The sequence below is a fragment of the Naegleria fowleri genome, assembly GCF_008403515.1.
Source record: "Naegleria fowleri strain ATCC 30894 chromosome Unknown tig52, whole genome shotgun sequence".
NCBI classification, from domain to species: Eukaryota; Heterolobosea; class Eutetramitea; order Acrasida; family Naegleriidae; genus Naegleria; species Naegleria fowleri.
Window position 1 is genome coordinate 246,346 of NW_025407984.1, and position 21,057 is coordinate 267,402.

The 21,057-nt window shown below is 36.4% G+C and overlaps 8 protein-coding genes across 8 annotated transcripts; 3 read left to right on the forward strand and 5 right to left on the reverse strand.

Moving 5' to 3' along the window:
• Positions 1–1,875: 1,875 nt before the first annotated feature.
• On the forward strand, positions 1,876–7,227 carry FDP41_006486 (uncharacterized protein; the record flags this gene model as incomplete). Its single annotated transcript, XM_044710126.1, has 2 exons — positions 1,876–5,683; positions 5,753–7,227. The coding sequence occupies 2 exons, from the start codon at positions 1,876–1,878 to the stop codon at positions 7,225–7,227; spliced, it is 5,283 nt and encodes a 1,760-aa protein (XP_044559167.1).
• Positions 7,228–7,271: 44 nt separating this feature from the next.
• FDP41_006487 (uncharacterized protein) lies at positions 7,272–9,248 on the reverse strand (the record flags this gene model as incomplete). The annotated part of the gene is made up of 1 exon (XM_044710127.1): positions 7,272–9,248. The coding sequence occupies one exon, from the start codon at positions 9,246–9,248 to the stop codon at positions 7,272–7,274; it is 1,977 nt and encodes a 658-aa protein (XP_044559168.1).
• Positions 9,249–9,740: 492 nt separating this feature from the next.
• Positions 9,741–12,459, reverse strand: FDP41_006488 (uncharacterized protein; the record flags this gene model as incomplete). Its single annotated transcript, XM_044710128.1, has 4 exons — positions 9,741–11,327; positions 11,381–11,582; positions 11,629–12,225; positions 12,284–12,459. 4 exons carry the CDS (start codon positions 12,457–12,459, stop codon positions 9,741–9,743), a joined length of 2,562 nt encoding a protein of 853 aa, XP_044559169.1.
• Positions 12,460–14,055: 1,596 nt separating this feature from the next.
• Positions 14,056–15,300, forward strand: FDP41_006489 (uncharacterized protein; the record flags this gene model as incomplete). The annotated part of the gene is made up of 1 exon (XM_044710129.1): positions 14,056–15,300. One exon carries the CDS (start codon positions 14,056–14,058, stop codon positions 15,298–15,300), a length of 1,245 nt encoding a protein of 414 aa, XP_044559170.1.
• A 65-nt stretch (positions 15,301–15,365) lies between these two features.
• FDP41_006490 (uncharacterized protein) lies at positions 15,366–16,574 on the reverse strand (the record flags this gene model as incomplete). Its single annotated transcript, XM_044710131.1, has 1 exon — positions 15,366–16,574. The coding sequence occupies one exon, from the start codon at positions 16,572–16,574 to the stop codon at positions 15,366–15,368; it is 1,209 nt and encodes a 402-aa protein (XP_044559171.1).
• A 342-nt stretch (positions 16,575–16,916) lies between these two features.
• FDP41_006491 (uncharacterized protein) lies at positions 16,917–17,810 on the reverse strand (the record flags this gene model as incomplete). Its single annotated transcript, XM_044710132.1, has 2 exons — positions 16,917–17,242; positions 17,804–17,810. 2 exons carry the CDS (start codon positions 17,808–17,810, stop codon positions 16,917–16,919), a joined length of 333 nt encoding a protein of 110 aa, XP_044559172.1.
• Positions 17,811–18,254: 444 nt separating this feature from the next.
• Positions 18,255–20,351, forward strand: FDP41_006492 (uncharacterized protein; the record flags this gene model as incomplete). The annotated part of the gene is made up of 1 exon (XM_044710133.1): positions 18,255–20,351. One exon carries the CDS (start codon positions 18,255–18,257, stop codon positions 20,349–20,351), a length of 2,097 nt encoding a protein of 698 aa, XP_044559173.1.
• Positions 20,352–20,355: 4 nt separating this feature from the next.
• On the reverse strand, positions 20,356–21,030 carry FDP41_006493 (uncharacterized protein; the record flags this gene model as incomplete). Its single annotated transcript, XM_044710134.1, has 1 exon — positions 20,356–21,030. The coding sequence occupies one exon, from the start codon at positions 21,028–21,030 to the stop codon at positions 20,356–20,358; it is 675 nt and encodes a 224-aa protein (XP_044559174.1).
• Positions 21,031–21,057: the final 27 nt, after the last annotated feature.

Here is a 21,057-nt window from a genome sequence, read left to right on the forward strand (position 1 = left end):
AGTTGTCTCCAACCTCAGTACTGATGCAGCTCGACGATGCTTTAGGGGATGAGGCGCATTCATCGTGATATGGCCGTAGCCATTCCAAATCGTAAAGTGCTTGTTTTGGTTAATCATTCTTAATACTCTCTTCCTGTCGATTATGAGTAAATGAAGTTTGAATCAGCTGAATCAGAAGGGGTGCTTCTTGAATGTTTTTCTCTTTGTTGGACATGGACGGGATGCCTGCCAGGAATATGGCGACACTCCCGCTACAGTCTTTGACTGTATGAACTGTGAGTGACAAAAGCAGAAGCCTTTGTTTGTTCTTTAACAGAAGAGGTTGTTGAATAAAGTGCAGAAGTGGAATGATGAATTTATTCCAGTTGAATTGAAGAAAAATTTGTGCTTTGGAATGTGGTTCAGCGATACAGAATTTGAAAGTTCACATTCATTCAATGTGGCACTTGACAACATCCTTTTAAACAAAAAAACAAATTATGAATGAATGAAACAGAAACCTATTTCATCTTCATAGGTTTGTGTGGAGTATTTACAATAGGTGAGGTCATATATTGTTTGCTCTCTCTCAGGTCAATTAAATGATAGCTCTTACTTTCGGAAAGTCTTATTTCTCATTTCCAAAGTATTATGAGAGGGTCGTGACGAGAAGTACTGATTGTTCATGACTTCTGATGCATCATGATCCTCACCATATTGATGCATCACACGATAATTGAATTGTTTTCGTTGTCGTGTTCCTCCGACAATATTATCCATGGAAATTTCGGAAGAGTAATTGTTGTATCCCTTGTTGCTTCTTGTGCAGACCATTTTGATTATGTTTTGTTGAATTCAATGATTAGCTCTTTTCTTTGTTGATTTCGTTCTTCATTCATTTTCATCATGAATTTATTTTTGAATGTCCTTCAAGTTTTGTCGAGAATTTCCAGCAGATTCAGGATTCCACAAAAAAATGGATGACACCAAGCTCAATAAATAACCATCACTTTCAGCTCGGAAATTCATCAACAAAACAAAAACAACCATTCAAGTAACAACTATTCACTAACAAAATCATCATGGTCTCTAGAACATCACCAAATTCCTCATCACGATCTAACACCACTGATGAGAAGATTCCAACAAAAACCGAATGGGTCCAAACGATTACCTAATTTTGATATTGATCCATGCAAATGTAGTGAGTGGAACCCGACGAAGAAAGAATGTAGATTATCATGTCTCAAATTTAACGGGAATGCAGGTCACTGTAAAACGATCCTCGAAGAATACTTTTGAAAAGAGATCATCCACTCCCTCTTCGAAAATCACGAAATCAAGAAAGATGAACAACAAGTGAACGCCTAATGGTATCATTCAAAATAAATCCTGGTTGTACAAATTCATCAAATATCGCATAAAAAATGTCCCAGCGCTGTTGGATCCGACAAGCTTTGATGGCCCGTTTCATCATCTCTCCATGATCTTCATCGTTGATAATCCCATGTCGATCAAACCACAGAGAGGTTTACAAATATCGCCAATGCCGTATTGGGTGTTGTTGTTGTGGCGAGGCGGCGATGTGAACAGGTTCACAAAAATTCAAACAAAAGGCGCCATTTCGTTTACGAAGTCTGGTGCAGACGTTGGCTTGGTGGACCAAATATCACGAGAACAACACATTTCCTTAGACGCACCACAGGCGAGTCGACATTGTTTATTCCGCTGAGTTGGTAAAAAAACATCATCAATTTTTGTGTGGGTTGTACACTAGCAATGACTGCCCTCAGAGACCAATTCCTTCTTAGGAATAATCATAGTTGTTATTGGACCTCCATGGTCCGATGGATGAGGCCGTTCCAAACCATTCCCAAATTGATTTATATAACGATAATGGCCCTACAACTCACTCTTCTATTCGCTTCTTACTTTAGTATTTATCATTCAAATTCGCTTTTTGTACATTCCAAATCCACGAAAGCTTTCTATGCAGACTTTGATGTTACTAAACTCCCGAATGGAGCCATATATCCAGACTCTCCTCTCTTTGCAAACATTTTCTTTAAGAATGGCACCATGACCCAGTTTGCTAAGGACTTTGCAGCGAACAAGTACGTTTGGAATGAAGACTTTTGTTTACTTGATTCGGACGGTGATGGACTAACCAATGGTGATGAGTTGGGCGATCCATGTTGTTATTGGTCTTCGGGTAATCCAGCATCCAGAAGATATCTCTTGAGTGAGTTGAGTGACCCATCCGATAATTCAAGTATTGCAAATTTTGCCTCTGCTACAAATGTTTCAGTGGTGGAAGGTTTAGTGGCTATACCAACTCATTTCAGTATTGAATTGAAGTGGAAGTTGTCCAACGATACTACGAATCTTGTTTGCTACTATCAAATCCAAATGTCAACATTGAATGCCTTGGGATATACTACTGTCATGTACAAGACACATAATGCTAATTCCTATACAAGATACAATTTGGATCAGAACACAACTTATTCTTTCAGAATTTTGCCTTATAACAAGTTCAAAGGTTATTCATGGTACGGTGTAGGAAAGCAATCCATAATATTCGCAAAAACCTCAGTAGATCCATATGGACAGGGTATTGGGGATGATTGCCCATCAAATGTAATTACATGGTCGGAATTATCCTCAAACCAAACAATATTCAATTTTACCTCACAAGTGATTGTTACCACAACCACTAACTTTACCGTTTGTACCAACCAAAGTTCTGTTCAACAGGTAAATGTGTCACGCACAGAATACGAGTGTCAGTACCACTACTTTATCACTGAATGCACAAAATCAAACAGCACGGAATCTGGTCTCAACATTACCATCTGTAACACCACTGCAGTGACAGTGGATGATTTGTGCGATTGGTTTTATGATTGTGAGTTTCCATGTGACTACAATACTACAGAGAATTGCACAACCCAAATCACAAACTGTGATGAGTTTACGTACCAAGAGCCTGATTGCATCAATACCACAATCACAAGAACCTATGATTGCTTCGAAAGAACAGTTAATACCACGAGAGAAACAAATACAACCTCTATTGTGTGCAGTGAAACATCAATATCATCAAACACTTCGCGAAATGTCTTTACAATTCCAAATAATTACACAGTTATATTGGATACAAGTTCTCCTATGCTTCAGGATGTTCAGGTGTTTGGATGCTTAATTTTTAGTGACGAAATAGATATTGAAATGCATTTTGAAACGATGGTTGTGACAGGATTGCTTCAAATTGGAAACGAGACTCATCCCTACAAACACAACGCTACAATAACTCTGCATGGTCAAAAGAATGAATTCAGTGAAAAAGGTTTAGGAAACAAAAACATCGCAATCACAAGTGGAGGGGTATTGAGTCTTCATGGTAAACCTCATCAAATTACGTGGACACTTTTACAAAAAACCACTAAAGTTGGAGATACCATTATTTCAGTCATTCAGGATACTATGTGGGATGTTGGTGATGAAATTGTGTTAGCCTCCACTGACTATGATATGAATCAAGCAGAAAGAAGGACAATAATCAGACGATTTAACGGCACAACCTTTGAACTGCACACTCCTCTTCTCTACAGTCATTATGCAGATACAGAATACTACACAAAATCTAACGGTACAGTCGTGGAGTTTGATCAAAGAGGAGAAGTTGGTCTGCTCACTCACAACATTCGCATTCAAGGAGATCAAGATAGTGACTTTACATTATTTGGAGGTCATACGATTTATATGAAAACATCCAAATACATCAAATTGAACAACGTTGAGTTTAGAAGAATGGGTCAGGCTGGTGTATTGGGCCGCTACCCAGTTCACTTTCACATGTTTGGAAACGCTTCTACCTCTTACATCAAAAAGCTAAGCATTCATGACACGTACCAACGAGCTGTAACTTTTCACGGAGTTCATGGTTTGCATGCAGAAGGTATAGTTGCATATAACAACTTTGGACACGCGTTTTTCCTTGAAGATGCAGTTGAAGAAGGAAATTTAATCGAAAACTGCTTAGGTCTTGTCACAAAAGCCATTCCTGATTCAAGAGCTATTCTTACTCCCACAAATTTTGATTCTTCTCCAGCAACGTTCTGGATGACAAATCCTAACAATATCCTCATTAATAATAGAGCTGCAGGTTCTGCAGGTTCAGGAATATGGTATCAACTAGAGCCATATAGTCTTGGGCCAAACATGTCGCCTTACATTCAACCTCGCAAGTGGTACTGGGGTAAATTCTTCAACAACACTGTTCACTCTAATGCTATTCATGGCCTGAATCTATGGCACGATTTCTTTGTTTGCACAGATCCAAGATTGGAGATTTTTAAAGGAATTTATTGTGGAACTAAAGAAAATCCTTGGGCAGTTGCTGAATTCACCAAGTTGGTGTCCTTTAGAAATAGACAGCAAGGTCAATTTGCTTATGTGCAAGGAGATATTAGAATGAAAGACAGTATCTATGCAGATAATCCTATTGGGTACACCTTCAACGTTATTCATCAAGATTCTTTTACAGTTAAAGATTGTATTTTTATTGGAGAATCTAACAATAGAGGTAATACCAATAATTGTCAAAACGGATGTTATAGATGTGGTAACGACTACAAAAATCTCAATTCTACATATAATCGGTCCTTTGCTAATTACAGAAGCCAACCCATTGTTGGAATTCAATTTCATAGAGATGGCAAGCCCTTACTTTTGGACGGTGTTGAATTTTTCAATTATGTCGACAATTGTGACAGAAGAGCCAATGCATTAGATATCAAAAACGATGTTATGGCTCAAATGGAACAAGGTGACTACAAAGTGAAAAACTTGAAATTCCATAATTCTAACATTCTTTATCTACTAGTTGGAAAATCAAGTTATTTAGTTGACAATTATAAGCATGCAATAATTATCGATTTGGATGGCTGTCTGTCCAATTCATTAACCCTTCCTTCCGGATTTAATCCAATTAATGCCAGAATTATTCCTGCCAACCTTATTATGGTAAATTTCGAAAAGTGCTTCTATGTCAATGTATGGAATGCTTATATATGCGACCAATCTGTGAACTGGTCTAACTTTGATGTAACTACTCCGGCCATAACTAACAGCGTCGACTCTACTCGTGTGAACTCGACAAACGGTTTTTATGAAGACCTCCAAGGTCAACTTACATCAGGTGGAGAATGGAGGTACAGAGGTCGTTTTCTTGATAACAGCGCATTTAATTACACCTTTGAATGGCTTGGTAAAGTTGGAACTCCAGAAAAGATCAATTTAATTTGGAAAGGTACAAACCCTATTACTCTAACTTTGAAGATTACCATGTGGGGCCCAGTTAGCATTAACATTGTGACGAACAAGGAAGAGCTGATTCTTTCTCCTTCAAATAGAACAGATGGCTCAGCAACCTACAATTGCAAAACGAACACCGTTTCTCTTACAGTTCAATCTTCCTCAACACTTTTTATTAAGGACGCTACCTACGTACCTCCTGAACTTGATTGCATCACTTTTGACAACTCTTTGTGTTCCAACTTTTCAAACTGTGGTGGACCTAAAAGAGGCAAATGTGTTGGACTGAATGAGTGTGTATGTCGGTGGGGATGGACGGAGTCTGATTGTTCAACATATCATTGTGCTCATCGTGATTGGTGTGGTGGTCATGGTACATGCATTGGTAAGTAATATATAATAAGTATTGATCTCAAACTTTTTTCGAATGAATTAATCTGTACTAATTCTGTAGGTCCTAATATTTGTAGATGCTTCCCTGGATTCGCTGGAACCATGTGTAACAAAATTGAAGAGTTTGAATTATTCAATCGAGTACTAGCCTTTGGAGATATTCACATCAGAACACTCGACAATCAAAATTATACTTTTAACTCTGTAGGGGAGTTTTATTTATACAAATCTCAAGAGTTTTCTTTACAGGGTCGATTGAAACAATGTACTCCAACCTCCAAAACTTCATGCATGAAAGCTATTTCGTTTTCGAATGGAAACGATACTGTCGTTGTGACGTCTGATGGAAAATCAAAGGTGCTAGTATATGTTAATCAAGCCTTAGTTGACCTTTCTAAAACCACAGTCAATATGGTTGGCATTGAGCAAAACTCAACTTTCAAAATTCCATCTAATTTACAAACGTTTTATGATCAGATCAAGTATCAGCGAGATCCTGATACCAATGAAATCCCCGTTCTTCCAAAAGAATCTCTTCAATATAAGCCTCCTGCACAAGCAATTTATGTGCTCAATGGTGGAGCTACTATTGTAGAAGAACAGGATACTTCTAATTTTGTGTACAGCGAAAATGGTACAGTGATTCCTTTCAACGTTATTGTCATCAAATTTTCTGTAGGTTTTAAAGGCCAGATACGTTTGAAAAACGACGGTGTTGGATGGTTGAGTGTTTCGTTTTCCCCTTCCAAGGACACAAATTACACTGGTAGTGAACGTGGTGGTTTGTATGGCACTTTAGATAGCAATCCTAATAATGAGTTTACATTAAGGAATGGATTTGTTCTCACAACTCCTTCAGCACTTGAGGTTCACAGTATATTTGGAGAAAGTTGGAGAGTTCCCAAAACTGAGTCTAAATTTTTCTACACTCCACCAGAATCCTATGAATCCCTAAATCCAACTGATTTTGTTCCAGCAATGACTGCGACTACTGACAATAAGACGCTTCAAGAATTAGCAGAGAGAGTTTGCAGTAATTTAGGATTGACTGCTGAATTCTATGAATCATGCCTTTTTGATGTGATACAAACAGGTGACGTTGAATTTGCAAAAGCGAGTGCTGGTGCGGCTGCCCAAGACCAATGTGAAACCAACTCTACTGCATGTCAGACTTTCACTTGTCCCAATTTTTGCAATCTTCATGGAAAGTGTACCACTGGTAAATGTTATTGCGAGATTGGTTGGACTGGTGATGATTGTGGAACTGTGTCAAACATTTTACAGCTTATTGGAATTATTATTGGAAGCATTTTGGGATCTATTTGTGTCATTTTATGTTTGTGTGTTTGTGTTTCTTGTTCTCTTTATGGATTCTCCAAACGACAAAAGAGGATCAAAAGATTTTTCAGAATGGTCAGCATTGTTCCAACTCAATTTAACAAGGAAGATGAGCTAACTGACATGGACTTTGATGTTCAAAACATTCACATGTCTGACCCCAATTACGGGGAGTTGCTGTTCACTAAGAAGCGATAAAGTTTTAATATTTTATTCTTGCTCAAGGAAGGTGTTTTGTGCAATCACTGTATTGGTGGAGGAATGGTGTGATCCTTTTTGTAATTGCCTATCAAATGATTGAGTCTTGTGATTGACCCTCGATCAGAATTGGGAGGTAAATTAGGTATAAAGTGAACTTCAAGGTAGCGTAAAAGCTTTGCAAACTGGACATTGTAAGTTTGTTCCAATCGGTGACCAGCAATCTTCACGAAAGTGTCCACCATTTCAATCGTGTATTTGATTGGCTGCAAATTTAGAACTGCTGCAAGCCATTCCCAACCCTTGTCTACTCCATATTCATGGCCTTGTTCATCTGTCTGAATGATAGATGCAAAGAGTATGATTATTTCTTTCATTCTTCTGACGAATGCTGATTCGTCTTCATCTTCTTCAAATCCATACAATGTCTTGAATTCATCTTTTGATTTTGCAAGTGGATAATAAGGTATTGTGAATACACATTTGGAATGAATTGTGCCTATCACCGCATACAAAACTTCAGGCATAATTACCATGAGCTGTGAAGTTATTTTAGCGTAAGGAAATACTTTTTTGAGATCAGTTGCTTGTGAGCAAGCATTTTCAATGAGAGTATTGGCATAGAGAACGAGAGAATAATAGAATTCTCCATTCGGTATAGGGCCTTGAGATTTCTGGAAAGTCTCAAATGCTGTATAAAGTTCATTGGTAACACGACGGATAGAACTCTCATCATCTGCAGCTCTATTGAATGGCCCATTGATTTTTTTCTTGATTTCAGTTCTTGAACTTTTACATGATTTGTCATTTTCAAATTGTTTTGCAACTGCATTAAATTCTTCGAGTTTGTTCATAAAGAATTTTGCTCTCATGTAAGCTCTTGTTCTGGTACCTTGTTGAGGAACATCTACTTTGATTTGATAAATTGGTACTGCACTCGAAGATTGTACTCTGACGATCTGAGGAGGTGGATTTGAGGGTGTAACAACGGGTTGAACAATGGGTTGAGAAATAGGTGGTTTGCTTGGCTGAACAGTAGGTTGTGCAATTGGATGTAAACTAGGTTGTGCAATAGAGTGTTGTGTCATTGGTTCTGTTGGTTGTATACTAGGTTGAACCATCGTTACTGACTGCACACCAGTACTAGGTTGTAAAATAAGTTGTGAAATACCAGTCTTGGCAACAGTATTGTCGAAAGATGTTGGTTGTTGTGTAATATTTAAAGTAGGTTGAATATTAAGAGTTGTTTGTGAAAGTTGGGTTGATGGTTTAGGCTCACCCATATTTGGAAGAGTTGGCTTAATAGGTGATACATTAATATCTGATGTTGTTGTTGTTGATGGTTGAGTAGGCTTGGATTGTGCAAGTTGAATACGTTCTTGTTGTATTTCCTTTTCAACACTTTTGAGAAAAGATTCAAAATCACTACGTGCCGATTTTAACTTGGAATGTAATTCTTCTTTCTTGGTTTCAAAATTGTTTTGATTCCGCAATGGTGGTGGTTGCTCACTCAGTATACTATTGTTTGTTTTACCAAATTGAGAGGATTTAAATAATAATTCTTGTTCTATATTGCATTTAATTTCATAGTATTTGTCAGGAGAGAGTATTGAACGAGTTCGACTTTCTGAAGAAACTCTTGGTCTATGAGTTTGTAGAGCATTCTTTGATGAGGAAAAACTAGTTGGTTGTTGATATTGTTGATCTATTTCAAAGTCATCTTGCATGACTTCGTCTTCATCAATAATTCCAATAGGTCCTTTCCGCGTTATTTCTTTGAAATTATATACATCATTATTTGTGATTGTATCACAAGCAGAAAGTTCGGTAGCAATATCTACATTGTTATTTTCAGTACAGGATGCCCGATGATGATTTAATAATTTATGGTTTTTTGAACATGAATGTTTAGAAGCTTCAATGAAAGTGCATGTCCGAGATTCAAAATGATGATGTGATGGTTGTTCTTCTTGTGTTGTATCCATCGCATCCATAGGCGACGTAAAACTTGGATGGAACATTTTTTTCGATTGAATAATTGAACCTGATGAATACAGACAGAATATATTTATTACGAATATTGACAAGAACAGGGTGCATCACGAAGGAATTTCTCAATGGTTGACTGTTTAAAAAGAGGATGAACAGAGTCCATTCCTCTTTTTGCAACAACCATCCAACAACTATCCAACAACCATGAATTCCACCAACAACAAAAAATGGGTTTGTCTGTGGTGCATGGAACCGATTTGAAAATTCTGGGTGCCATCATTTTTGCTCGGTAAGTGCACTGCCTGATGATGATGGCAATAATTGTCAACCTTCTATTTTGAATTCATCATCGGATTCATTTAGTGTGGTGATAAAAGGCTACAGAGAATTCACGAGACCTGAATATTTGGACTCCAAGACATTTGATTACAAGGCAACACCAAAGCCAGCTAGCAATTAACGGAATATTTTGTTGATGATTATTGCTTTAATTTAAATTTATTGTGTAGTAATTTGAAACTCTAAACAATTGGATTTTGTTTTAAATATTTCCTGATGTATTCATTTTCAGTTTTTGAGTGTGGAGATGGCTTTTCGAATTGATCTACACCAATTGAATATATGATTCTTGGTCCTGTTGATTGCAAGGTAATTTCCTTTTCCCAATCGTCTTTGTTGTAAAGATTCATCAAAGAAGGCCTTTCCTTTGCTTCTTTGAGATACTTTTTGTTCACTTGTTTCCGAACTCGTGTCTCAAAGGTTTCAATCCTCTCTTGTTCATTGTTGTTGGAGGATATCTTTCCAAACATCGCATCATTTGGCGAATAGTTGAGAACCTTCTCAGCTTCATTCTTTTGAAACAAAGTATTCCCTTCTTGTAGGACCAATCTGGCAGCCTCTTCGTTGAATTGCTCGGCTTGCTTTCGTGCAAGACGATACTCGAGTCTTTTGGAAGAGTTTGGGATGATCGAGGGTGTAAGAGAGTTCATTGGAGTGGTATCAAGTGAAGTTGCATGGACGTTTCGAGTGCCGTCCTCATTGGACCTTCTATTGTTGTCTTTTGCTTCTTGAGTTGAGGAAGAAGCGCTGGTTTGGTCAGCTGCTTGAGAAGTGATTATTGGCTTAACTGTTGTTAGAGATGGTTTCGAGACAACGTTGTTGGAGATTGCATTACGAGCCACGTCCATCTCTTCTTGAGAAACTTCTGGTAACGATCGTTCTGGCTGGATTGGAGGTCGACAAAGTTTTGTCGTTTCGGGTTGTATTCTCAACCTTCGTGGGGGTTTTGAATTCGTAAGAACAAAACCGTATTCATCGAGTTCACTTGTTTGCTCGCTCTGGGGAGGTTCACATATGACATTGGTTGTGTCTTCTTTCAGGGACGACTTTTTCATTGAATCACATTCTGGCAGATTTTGGAATGGTGAAATCGCAGGAATTGATCGAGTTGGCCGAGGTTGTGGTGTTGGAATAGGATCTCCCGGGTCCTCTTCACACTCCCAACTCTGAGTGTGCTTTTCAGAGTGATCATCTCCTCCTTCTTGTGGTTTGATGTTGAAGAGAGGATGAGGGTTTGGTAGCAGTAAATGTGCAGGTTCTCTTGGAAGTGAGATGGTTGAAACATCAGTAATAGTGGACATGACATCTGAAAAGAGCTCTTCGTCTGAACACGTTTCATCATTATCTTCATTGTGCATGGTGATACTATTTTCAGGTTCATGCAAGTAATTTTTAATGGAAATAGGAGACTCTTGGCTCTTTTCGCAACTCTGGGCCTTGTCTGCTTTTTCGTTCTGGGAATCCATTCCTTTGATTTGAGCAATGATTTCATTAATTAGCCACACATGACCTTTACCGTCCTTGTCACAAGCAATGAGATGTGACCCAGCATAGGGTATTGAGCTTTTGAGGTGGACTCTCTTTTCCAAGTTTAAAACTGTACAAAATAGAATTGGTGTTTCAAAAGAATATTCTATGACAAGTAATTGACCAATATAGAATCTTATTGAATTTGCCACAATTTGGTTGGAATCATCGAGGAATATAATGGCAAACACATTCACAATTTCATGGTCCATAAAAAAACATGTCGCAGAAGTTACTCGAATCTAAATTAAGATTATCCAATTGAAAATTGAAAGTTATTACGATTGAACCCTACCTTATTATCTGATAATATGTAATAATTAATACTCAAATTAAGGAATGATGAATTGTCCTTTTCTGATTCAGAATACAAATACACTGTACCCAAGTCATTACAAGTAATAAGGGCACTCGAAGGTAAAAAACATTTCATGTAATTTAGAGGACTCGACTCTAAAACTATTTGTTGAACAGATTGTTTTTTCTGAATATTGTATCTTTGAGACATTAGTTATGAAACACGTATTGCAAATGGTAACGTACATTTGTAAAATTCCAAATGGTCCTCCTCCACTAATCATAAAGGTTCCCCTATTTTCTCCAGCCGTTGATTGAAGAATTACAATTTTTGAAAGAATATTTTTCTTGTGAGCACCTGATATCGTCCAGTAGAGCTCGAATGACTCATCTTCATTGTTTTGTTTACTCTCTTCTCTATGCGTCCAAACCTTAATTTCACCGGTTTGAGAACCTGAAACAAGATAATCACTGTCAGCATCAATACAGGTAATAATATCCTCGTGTTGGCCGCAAGAAAATACCTTGCACGATCGTGCATAAATGCTGTCATTCTCAAAGTATGAATTTCCGAAATGAATTGTCGAAAAATACACCTTATTAGAGAAATTTTGAATAAAACAAATTTTGAATGAGGAAGTTTCATGATAGCAAGGCATGGCATCCTCTTGTTGCATCTCCTCCTCCATTAGCAATCTAGCCCTAAAAGTTCTAGGTGTAGACAATGGATTGTAAGGAATAAATTTAAATTGTTTCCATGGTGTGTTCAATGGAATAAATTGTTTGTCATCTTCCACGAATAATTTAAAAATTGCATATTTGTTATGTTGTATGTTGAATAACCTGTCAGTTGAGAGAGTCGGAATAAGAGAACCTCAATACAACCTGCATCTTTACTTACTTGATATAACCCTTGTTGTCTGATATTCCGATCAGACCATCCTCAGTTTCATTAGGAGGTATCTCATATTGAGTTGTTGTATAATTGTCCTCTCGGGCGTGCTCTACGTATTGATCCAAGAAGAAGTCTTCATCGAGTATTGCCAGCCTAAAACCTGTTTCAGTGTTTGCAAGCATTTTTTTGTTTGAAACAGCACCATCACGATCCCATTAAGAAGTACCAATGAGTACCCACCTAGGTATTCGTTGTCATTGGTTGAACGACCAGTTCATTGCTCAGACCTTGATGAGAGGGTGTAAATGGTTTCTTTTGTATCACTTCCAAAATAAAACATACAAGAAAAATTTGTTCAAAAATCAAATGACAAACACAACATCAACCACCTCATCTACTTTGTGGTCAATCGGAAATCATCTTCATTCTCAACTGAATCAATTAAAATCAGAAAATGTCATCATAATTATTGCCTTTAGCGTATTGATATCCAGGATTGCTTGCATCATTTGGAAAAAACTTGTTCATAATTACCTTTTAAATTATACGGTGAGGAAACTTGAGCGAGAAATTGCCTTGTTAAAGAAGAAATCGATCGCTTTTAATACGCCTTCTACATTTGCACAATATGCCAAGCTTGAACGTCGATGGAAGGAACGAGAACGAAAACTTTCATCCATCCAAACATCAACCAGTTATTGGGTGAGAGTGGTCTTGTCCAACATTGTGCAATACATGTTAAGCTACGCAATGCCAGCACTCTGTGTGTGGTTGTGGTACAGTAGGGAAGACTCACTATTCATCCTGGCTCGAGAATCGTGGTGTTGCTTGGGAACACTCGGAGAGAGACCATTTTGCATTATTCCACAATTCCTTTGCTCTTCGAAAGGTCTGCCACTTTCGGTAATAGGTTTGACTGTGCTTTCAATAAGAGGAATCAATTACTTGATTAATTTATAAAGTTTTTATTGCCAAATAACAATTTAGTTTTGTTTGGTGTTTGTGGCTGGCTTTGGTGTGGTTCCTTCTCTGAATCCGTTCTTCTCCTTTCTCTTGACGATCTTCAAATAACGACATCTGCCAGTTCCAGTTGTGTTTCTTCTGATGGCCTTGTATGCCCATTGGTACTTTCTCATCTTTGGAGATGGATAAGCACAAGATGCACAAGTCTTCTTTTGGATGTGGAAAGATCTTCTACCACAACGAGGACACAATCCGTGTGTCTTGGTGTGTCTCAAACCGAAACTTTGTGTACCTTTACCCACTGACATTGCTTATCTAGAGACGGATTGGTGTTGGTTCTGAAATATGTAAAAAGATGAATATGAGACTTACAGTGTGTGATTTTGGCGTATTTTTTTCAACAAATTTTTAATGATTTTTTAGTCAACCAATAAGAAAGTTTACAATGCAAGCGAAAAAAATGATGAGAAGACTGCTGCAGACAAAAAGGTCCTTCATGTGCATCCAACAACACACCAAAGTCTCCCCTTTTTTGTTGGTAACAATGGACACGATTCGTAACAGCATAGTGCTTACTCATTTTCATCAAAGCACTTGCAACAGCTCGGAGGCAATTATTCCCGTTGACTCTAACAAAATTCTCTTAATTTCTGGAGCAACAGGAACTGGAAAGGTATGTTGGTTGTTTATTTACTTGAAGTGATAATCACCTTTCAAAGACTGGGTATGTCATATTGAATATTTCTAATTATTTTAAAACTGAATTTTAAATAATTTTTTATCCCTGAATAATAATATTTTATGATCAAATGTAAATGATTTTCTTTTCAATATGTTCTCAAAGACTTTCCATCGAATTGGCAAAACGACTCAATGGAGAAATAATCAATGTTGATTCTGTACAAATGTATCAAGAATGTACCATTGGTAGTAACAAAATTTCTAAGAATGAAATGCAAAACATCCCTCATCACTTGATTGACAATGTTTCTTTAAAAAGATGTGCTCATGATGTTAAATATCAATACACGGTGCATCAATTTTACAAAGATGCTCACAAGTTATGTGCTGAAATTCTTTCCAGAAACAGAATACCAATTCTTGTTGGAGGATCTGCCTATTACATTGATGCATTTATTAATGGAGTTGTACCAGAAAATTCACAACCAGAAACAATATCTCTATTATCACGTGATGAGTCAACAGCAGTTTCAGACAGTGAGTGGGACAGAAGATATAAAATTCTTCAAGAATTGGATCCTGAATATGCTTCAAAAATTCACAGAAATGATTTATATAGATTGAATCGATCGTATCATATTGTGACCACAACAGGAAAGACAATGAAGCAATACAAGTATGGTGAATTAAATTGCAAAGCTGATGAGAACAAATTAGATATTAGAGGAGCAATTTTATATTTAGAAAGATATAAATTATATCCCAAGTTGGAAAAACGATGTGAAGAGCTTGTGGAACTTGGATTAATTGAAGAGGTCTATGGACTATTACAACAGGGTATATTATTGGACCATACAGTACCATATCGAGCAATAGGTTACAGACAAACGATTGATTTTATTAACAATGTCAAGACTTTGAAAAAAGGACCAAATTTTGACTCATCTCTCCAATATCATTTTTTCAGATTCTTGCAAGAGTTTAAACAGGCAACAAGAAAATACTCGAAACATCAAAATACATGGTTTAAGAAGGATAATGAATATTATGAATGGATTGAAGCTGAAAAATTTGGAGGAAATTTGAATGCAATGACAAATTATGTAATTGACAATATTCTAAATGTTTCTCAAGAAGATTTCAAGAAGCATGTGCAAAGTGAAGAACAAATGATTTTGAAAACCAAAGCTTGCAGAGCAGAGAATGAAGTGATGAGAGACAGCACTGCAAAGGGCAATGCAACAAGACGAAAAACCTTCCTTGTTAAAAGCAAGACCAACGACATGAATTGTTTGTACATTTATAAGGACCATGGAATTCTCTCCAATCGATTGAATCAAATCAAGAGATTGCTCTTTGAAAATGTTTCGAGCATTTAAATGTGATATGAGATTGAATAATTTCACAATCAAGATTGAATCTATCTCTACAGAAGAAGAAGAATTTAAATGGCTTTTGGATCAATTTCTCCAAGATAAATTGTCTTATCGCTTGAGGCTGAAGCAATAATTGGTTGTTGTGGATGAAAATGAACACAATTCACAGAGCCTTGGTGACCAGGTAGTTGGTAAACAATTTTTCGTGAAGTAGTATTCCAAATGATGACGTCATTTTCTGCTCCTGTTGAAATCAGAGATCCATCCTTATACCAGCTCACACGTGTTAAATTCTTATCCATACTATGTTTTGCTCCATTAAATACTTTCACACATCTGTTTGGTGTATCCACGAAATGTCTTGCATTCCAAATACGACAAGTTCCATCCATTGAATTGCTCAAAATAAAATTACCATCTGGAGAGAGCTTAATATCTGTAATAGAATCGGTGTGTCCATTTCCAAGAGAATACAAGAATTTGTCTGTTTTCATATCCCATGTCGTAATGACATGATCAATTCCACAAGAAAATAATCTATCCGTGTTTTCCGAGAAGCATACTGAAAAAATAGGAAATTTGGACTTGATTGTTTTTACACATTTTCGTTCTCTTTGGTCATAAATATTTATGGACTTATCATCTCCTCCACTGGCAAATAAATCAGATTGAGCAGAGTGTTTTGAAGTTGTGCAACAATTTACAACAGCAGAGTGATCTTTGAATTGTCTAACTCGCATACATCTCACACTATCCCACAGCATGACACTGTTATCTGCTGAAGCAGTGCATAATCGATCTTCTGAAAGGAGCCAATCTAAATCAAGAATTGCATTTTTATGACCAACAAGACATCCATAATTAAAGGTTGTTGGATGTGATGAATCTGATTCATCAACAACATCATCACTAGTTTCTCCAAAAACATCCCACAATAATACTGTTTTATCAAAGGCTCCAGAGGCCATAAATTGTCCTCGATTAGAAAATTTACAAGTAAACACTTCGGATTGATGTCCTTCTAATCGCAAAATTGGAGATGATAGAGAAGAGGAACGAGGAGGTAATTCCATCAAACTCCTCGATTGAGAATTCATCTTTCTCTTTTTTGTATCATCCATCATGTTGTCATGATGATGATGATGTATCAAGCTGAGTTGTGTCGAGGATGATGATGATGAGCCTGAAGGTTCCGCCCGACAGGTATCATCCTCCTCTTGGAATTTTCTCTTCTTGGAATGTGAGGAGAGATCTTGGTCAAGGGGTGCTTGGCTCATTTTTTTTTTAAATTTTTTTTAAAGTTTTTTTAATGATCGATCGAAAACATTGAAGAAAGTCAAAGGAATTGTCACCACCTCTATCTCTGACTCAGAGATTACCCTCCTATTGGGAATTGGCTTGATCAAGCGAAGGTGCAAGAGCTGTTGTACCAAGATGCGATTGTTGCCATGAATTGTTTCAACAATTTCAAACGACCAACACTGAGAGTTGCCATGATGAATGGATTTTTTTCATCGGAAATGAACATGAAGAAGAAACAACCTTACTAAATAGTAAGTAAACTTACTACTGTACTAGACTCAACAACAATTTTAGTAAGTATACTCAACTACACTCATTTATTCTTGAGAGGCTTGTTTCATGTATTCAATCAAGTCAGCTCTTTCACCAGGCTTCTTGAGACCTGCAAAGACCATCTTAGTACCAGGAATATACTTCTTAGGATCTAACAAGTAATCAAAGAGAGTTTGTTCATTCCAAACCACACCCTTCTCTTTGTTTGCAGCAGAATAAGCATAACCTTCAGCCATACCACTCTTTCTACCCCAGAGTCCATAAAGATTTGGACCAACTTTGTGTGCACCACCCTTGTTGATGGTGTGGCATTGAGCACATCGAGCTTTGAAGATCTTTTCACCCTTAGCAGCGTTACCTTGTGGAATTTCTATTTATAGAGTTGTTGCAATGGGTGAAGATAGGAGGATATGGTTATGAATTCATTGTATTATTATTATTATTCAGACAGAGAGAGAGAGTGTGTGTGTGTGTGTTGTAGTAGTGGTAGTGTTGTTGTTGTTGTTGTTGTTCATTGCATACACACAGAAAGAATCATCATCATGATAGGTTAGGAACATGATGAAGAATTTGTGAAAAAGAGTCAAAGATGACAATTAGCATCATCACCAACACAAGTATCAACAGTGTGTTGAGAAACAACAATTACCACAAAAGAGTGCGTGCGTGTGGTGAGAGGACACACAACAGTGATGATGATGATGGTAGTGGTCATTGTGGCAGTGGTCAATCATTTTGTCATCATTCAGAAAATATCATTAAAAGAATTCATTAGTGTCGTTGTGGTAATTGTAGTCGTCGTCATGGTTGTCATCATGATTGGAAATATATTCAGAAGAACCATACAACATGGATTGGTCCATACAATTATTATTATTATTCATATTCATATATTGAGTATTTAAATATATAAATATTCATCAGTACATACCAGACATTTTTTTTCAAAAATCTAAAATAAATCAACACCAAACGCTAAATGCCAAACTTGACAGTCAGTCAACTGGGAGAGCCAATCAAAATGATTAAGGAGTTTTGCGATAGAGACAATTTTGGCAATTTTACGGGCAATTTTACAAGCGGGAAGTGTGTCATCCAATTTTTTACTGTGACAGGAGGTACTCAGTAAAAGTAGAGCCCATGTTGCGTTGTCAAAAATAAAACTTTTGAATTTCGTAATTAATCAAGAGAAGAGCAAATGTTGATAATGATATCTATGAATATATGAATATATATATAAATTGGTCAAGAAGATACATCTTTTCGAAACTCTTCATCATGGATTGAATCATTTTGAGTCTCAACAAGCAAACAAGAGAGAATCCTCATCATCACCATCCTCACCATCCTCACACTTGAAGATTTCTCCATCAAAAAAAAAAATGAAAAAACACTCTTGTGCACTCCTTCGGAAAAATCATCATCATCGATATGGTGTTTGTTCTTCTTCTTCACAACAACAACAACAACTACTGAAATTCAATGTAAAAAGGAATCTAGGATCTAGGATCTCATCCTCATTTACCTTACGATCCTTTTCAACATCTTTTAAAACAACATTTCCATCGGACTCTTCATTATTACAATCAAACCATCATGGTACTACTACTACCAATGCTAATACTACTACCAACACTCTGAATACCACCAACACTACTACTAATACCACCACTACCACTCTGAATACCACCAACACTACCACTGAACATGTTGTTGAATCTTTTCCCAAACTAATCCAAACCATTTCCTATCCAATTCCATCTCATAGCATTCTCTGCAATTCTTCTCAACGTGTTCATTGTGTCTTTGAAAAAACATTTCATCTTTCTCATCTTTCTATACCTCTCTCTTTAGAAATTAATACAAGAAATTTAAATATTGAATTTTGTGAACATGAAGAGGATTCATTACGAGTTGAAATGTACACTCATAATTGTAATGAATATTCATGGTATAATCTCAACAATACTCCACAAGGATTCTTTTCAGATTACAAATTTGAATATTTATATAGAGAATTGACAAACACATTGAGATTTAATGTTCATCAAGCTCCTCTTCCACCTCTCTTGACTCGATTCAAATTACATACCTATTATGCTCCTGTATTCTTTCTTCCAAGTTTTATTTCTAAATATTTGGATGAGAAATTCATCAAATATGGAACGATGAAAATTTATTTACCAAAAAAGTCTAAAAATTCCATTCGAGTTGAAACAGATATTGGAAATGTCATTTTTAGAGGAATTAGTAACATTTCAAATGAAGTATCCGTGAAATCTACATTTGGAACTCTCTATGTGAGTGATGGTGGAATTTCAAATGTTAATCATTTTCATATTGATATGCAATATGGTGCATGTTATATCAATACTGTGAATCATGTGAAGAATCTCAACATTTATCATCGATGGTCAAGAGAGGAAGATTGGAACACGAGTGATAACATTGTATCATCCACTGGAATTACGATTGATCACATTGAATCCAATAGTCATGTAAAAATTCAAACTTTAAATTCAATCAATATTGAATTGAATCAATTGAATTTGGCGGGAAATTGTCAAGTAGAAATTTCATGTCTCATGAAAGGACAAGAATGGATGTTTACAAAAAAGGGAATTCAAGTGTTTGTTTCTAACAATAGTACAACAACAACAACAACATCTTCTCATCATGATGATTCTCAACCAAGCCATACATCATCAACTGTTGCCAACAACCAATCCAACAAATTGAAAATCTATTCCGATGCTAATCCTGTTTTTCTTTATTTTGATAAGAATTCATCAAGTAACTATGATGTGTTGGCATTAACTCGATGGAGTGATGTCTCTTTTGATTCTCAACACATTCTCTATGATGGATTTTTAGATGTGAATCAATTTAGAGGAATTGTTGTTTCTAGAAATGACTTGAAAAGATTAAGAGAATTATCTGAGCAAACAATGGAACAAAATAGTACTACTAATACTAATACTACCACCAACACTACTACTACTACAGATTCTTTGACAGAGGCGACATCCTCTGCAGAATCTAATAATCCAACAACAACGACAGGTAGCAGCAAATCATTTTCAACAAATGTTCATTCGAGTGACGGAGAATGCACACATCCAATTTCTGGACACATTTCACTAATCACCAAACAAGGTCCTATTTTTATGAAACAATATGAATATGTCAACAGTGCTGAAGAATTCTCTAATACTTTCATTGAAAAGAGATTAATCATTCAAAAACAACAAGTAGCAAAATATTTTGTGCATATTTTTGGAATGGAAATTGCCAAAAAGGATTTATTTGTGTATGGCTTGATCCCAATTGCTATTTTCATGCTACTTGTTGTCGACTTTTTCTATGTCATACCAACATTTGGAAGACAATCCGAATTGAAAGAATCTGGAGGATTGGCTTCGATGGGAAACACTGGAACGATTCGTGTGGCTCAACGAGAAACAACGAAAGAGAAATAGTTCATTAGTACTTGTCATTCTTTTGAAATGATAACATGCACACGAATAGGCATGACAAAATGGTTATGGATAATGTGACAAATCTCACAAGATGAAAATCATTTAAATTTCCAACAGGAATCATCACTTGATTCAATGAACTCGTGTCACTATTGTCATCAACAATGATTGTGTATTCAATGTGATTCATGTAAAAGATGTGAGGGTTTTTGATTTTAACAACACCAAAGGATGATTCACTGCTGGGTTTTTGGTATCTCAAATGCAACGGAAATTCAAAAGTGACAACAATGTTATGTGCATCATGATATTCCATTTGTGAAATAATTTTAGATAGTGTTATATTATATTCCATACTATAGTATGAAGGAGTTTCTACATTAATATATTCTTGATCTTTTAAAAGAAGTATATCTGGTTTTACATTTTTCATTTCGTAAATATCAATGTACACATCCGATGACAATTCCTCCACATATGAAGCATTCCATACTCGAGACGCGTTTAAATCCGAATCCACAGGAACAATAAATTCGGTGCGCATCATTCGATGAAAAACTCCCTCTTTGTTGATTTCTCTTCTTTTCATGTAAACAAAATTCTTCACAAGTGGATGCGATGTTGCCACAGAAACGATTAAAATTATTATGAAAGAAAGAAATGCAAGAATTTTAGTCATTTTTTTGAAAGTCTGAATGACTCAGAT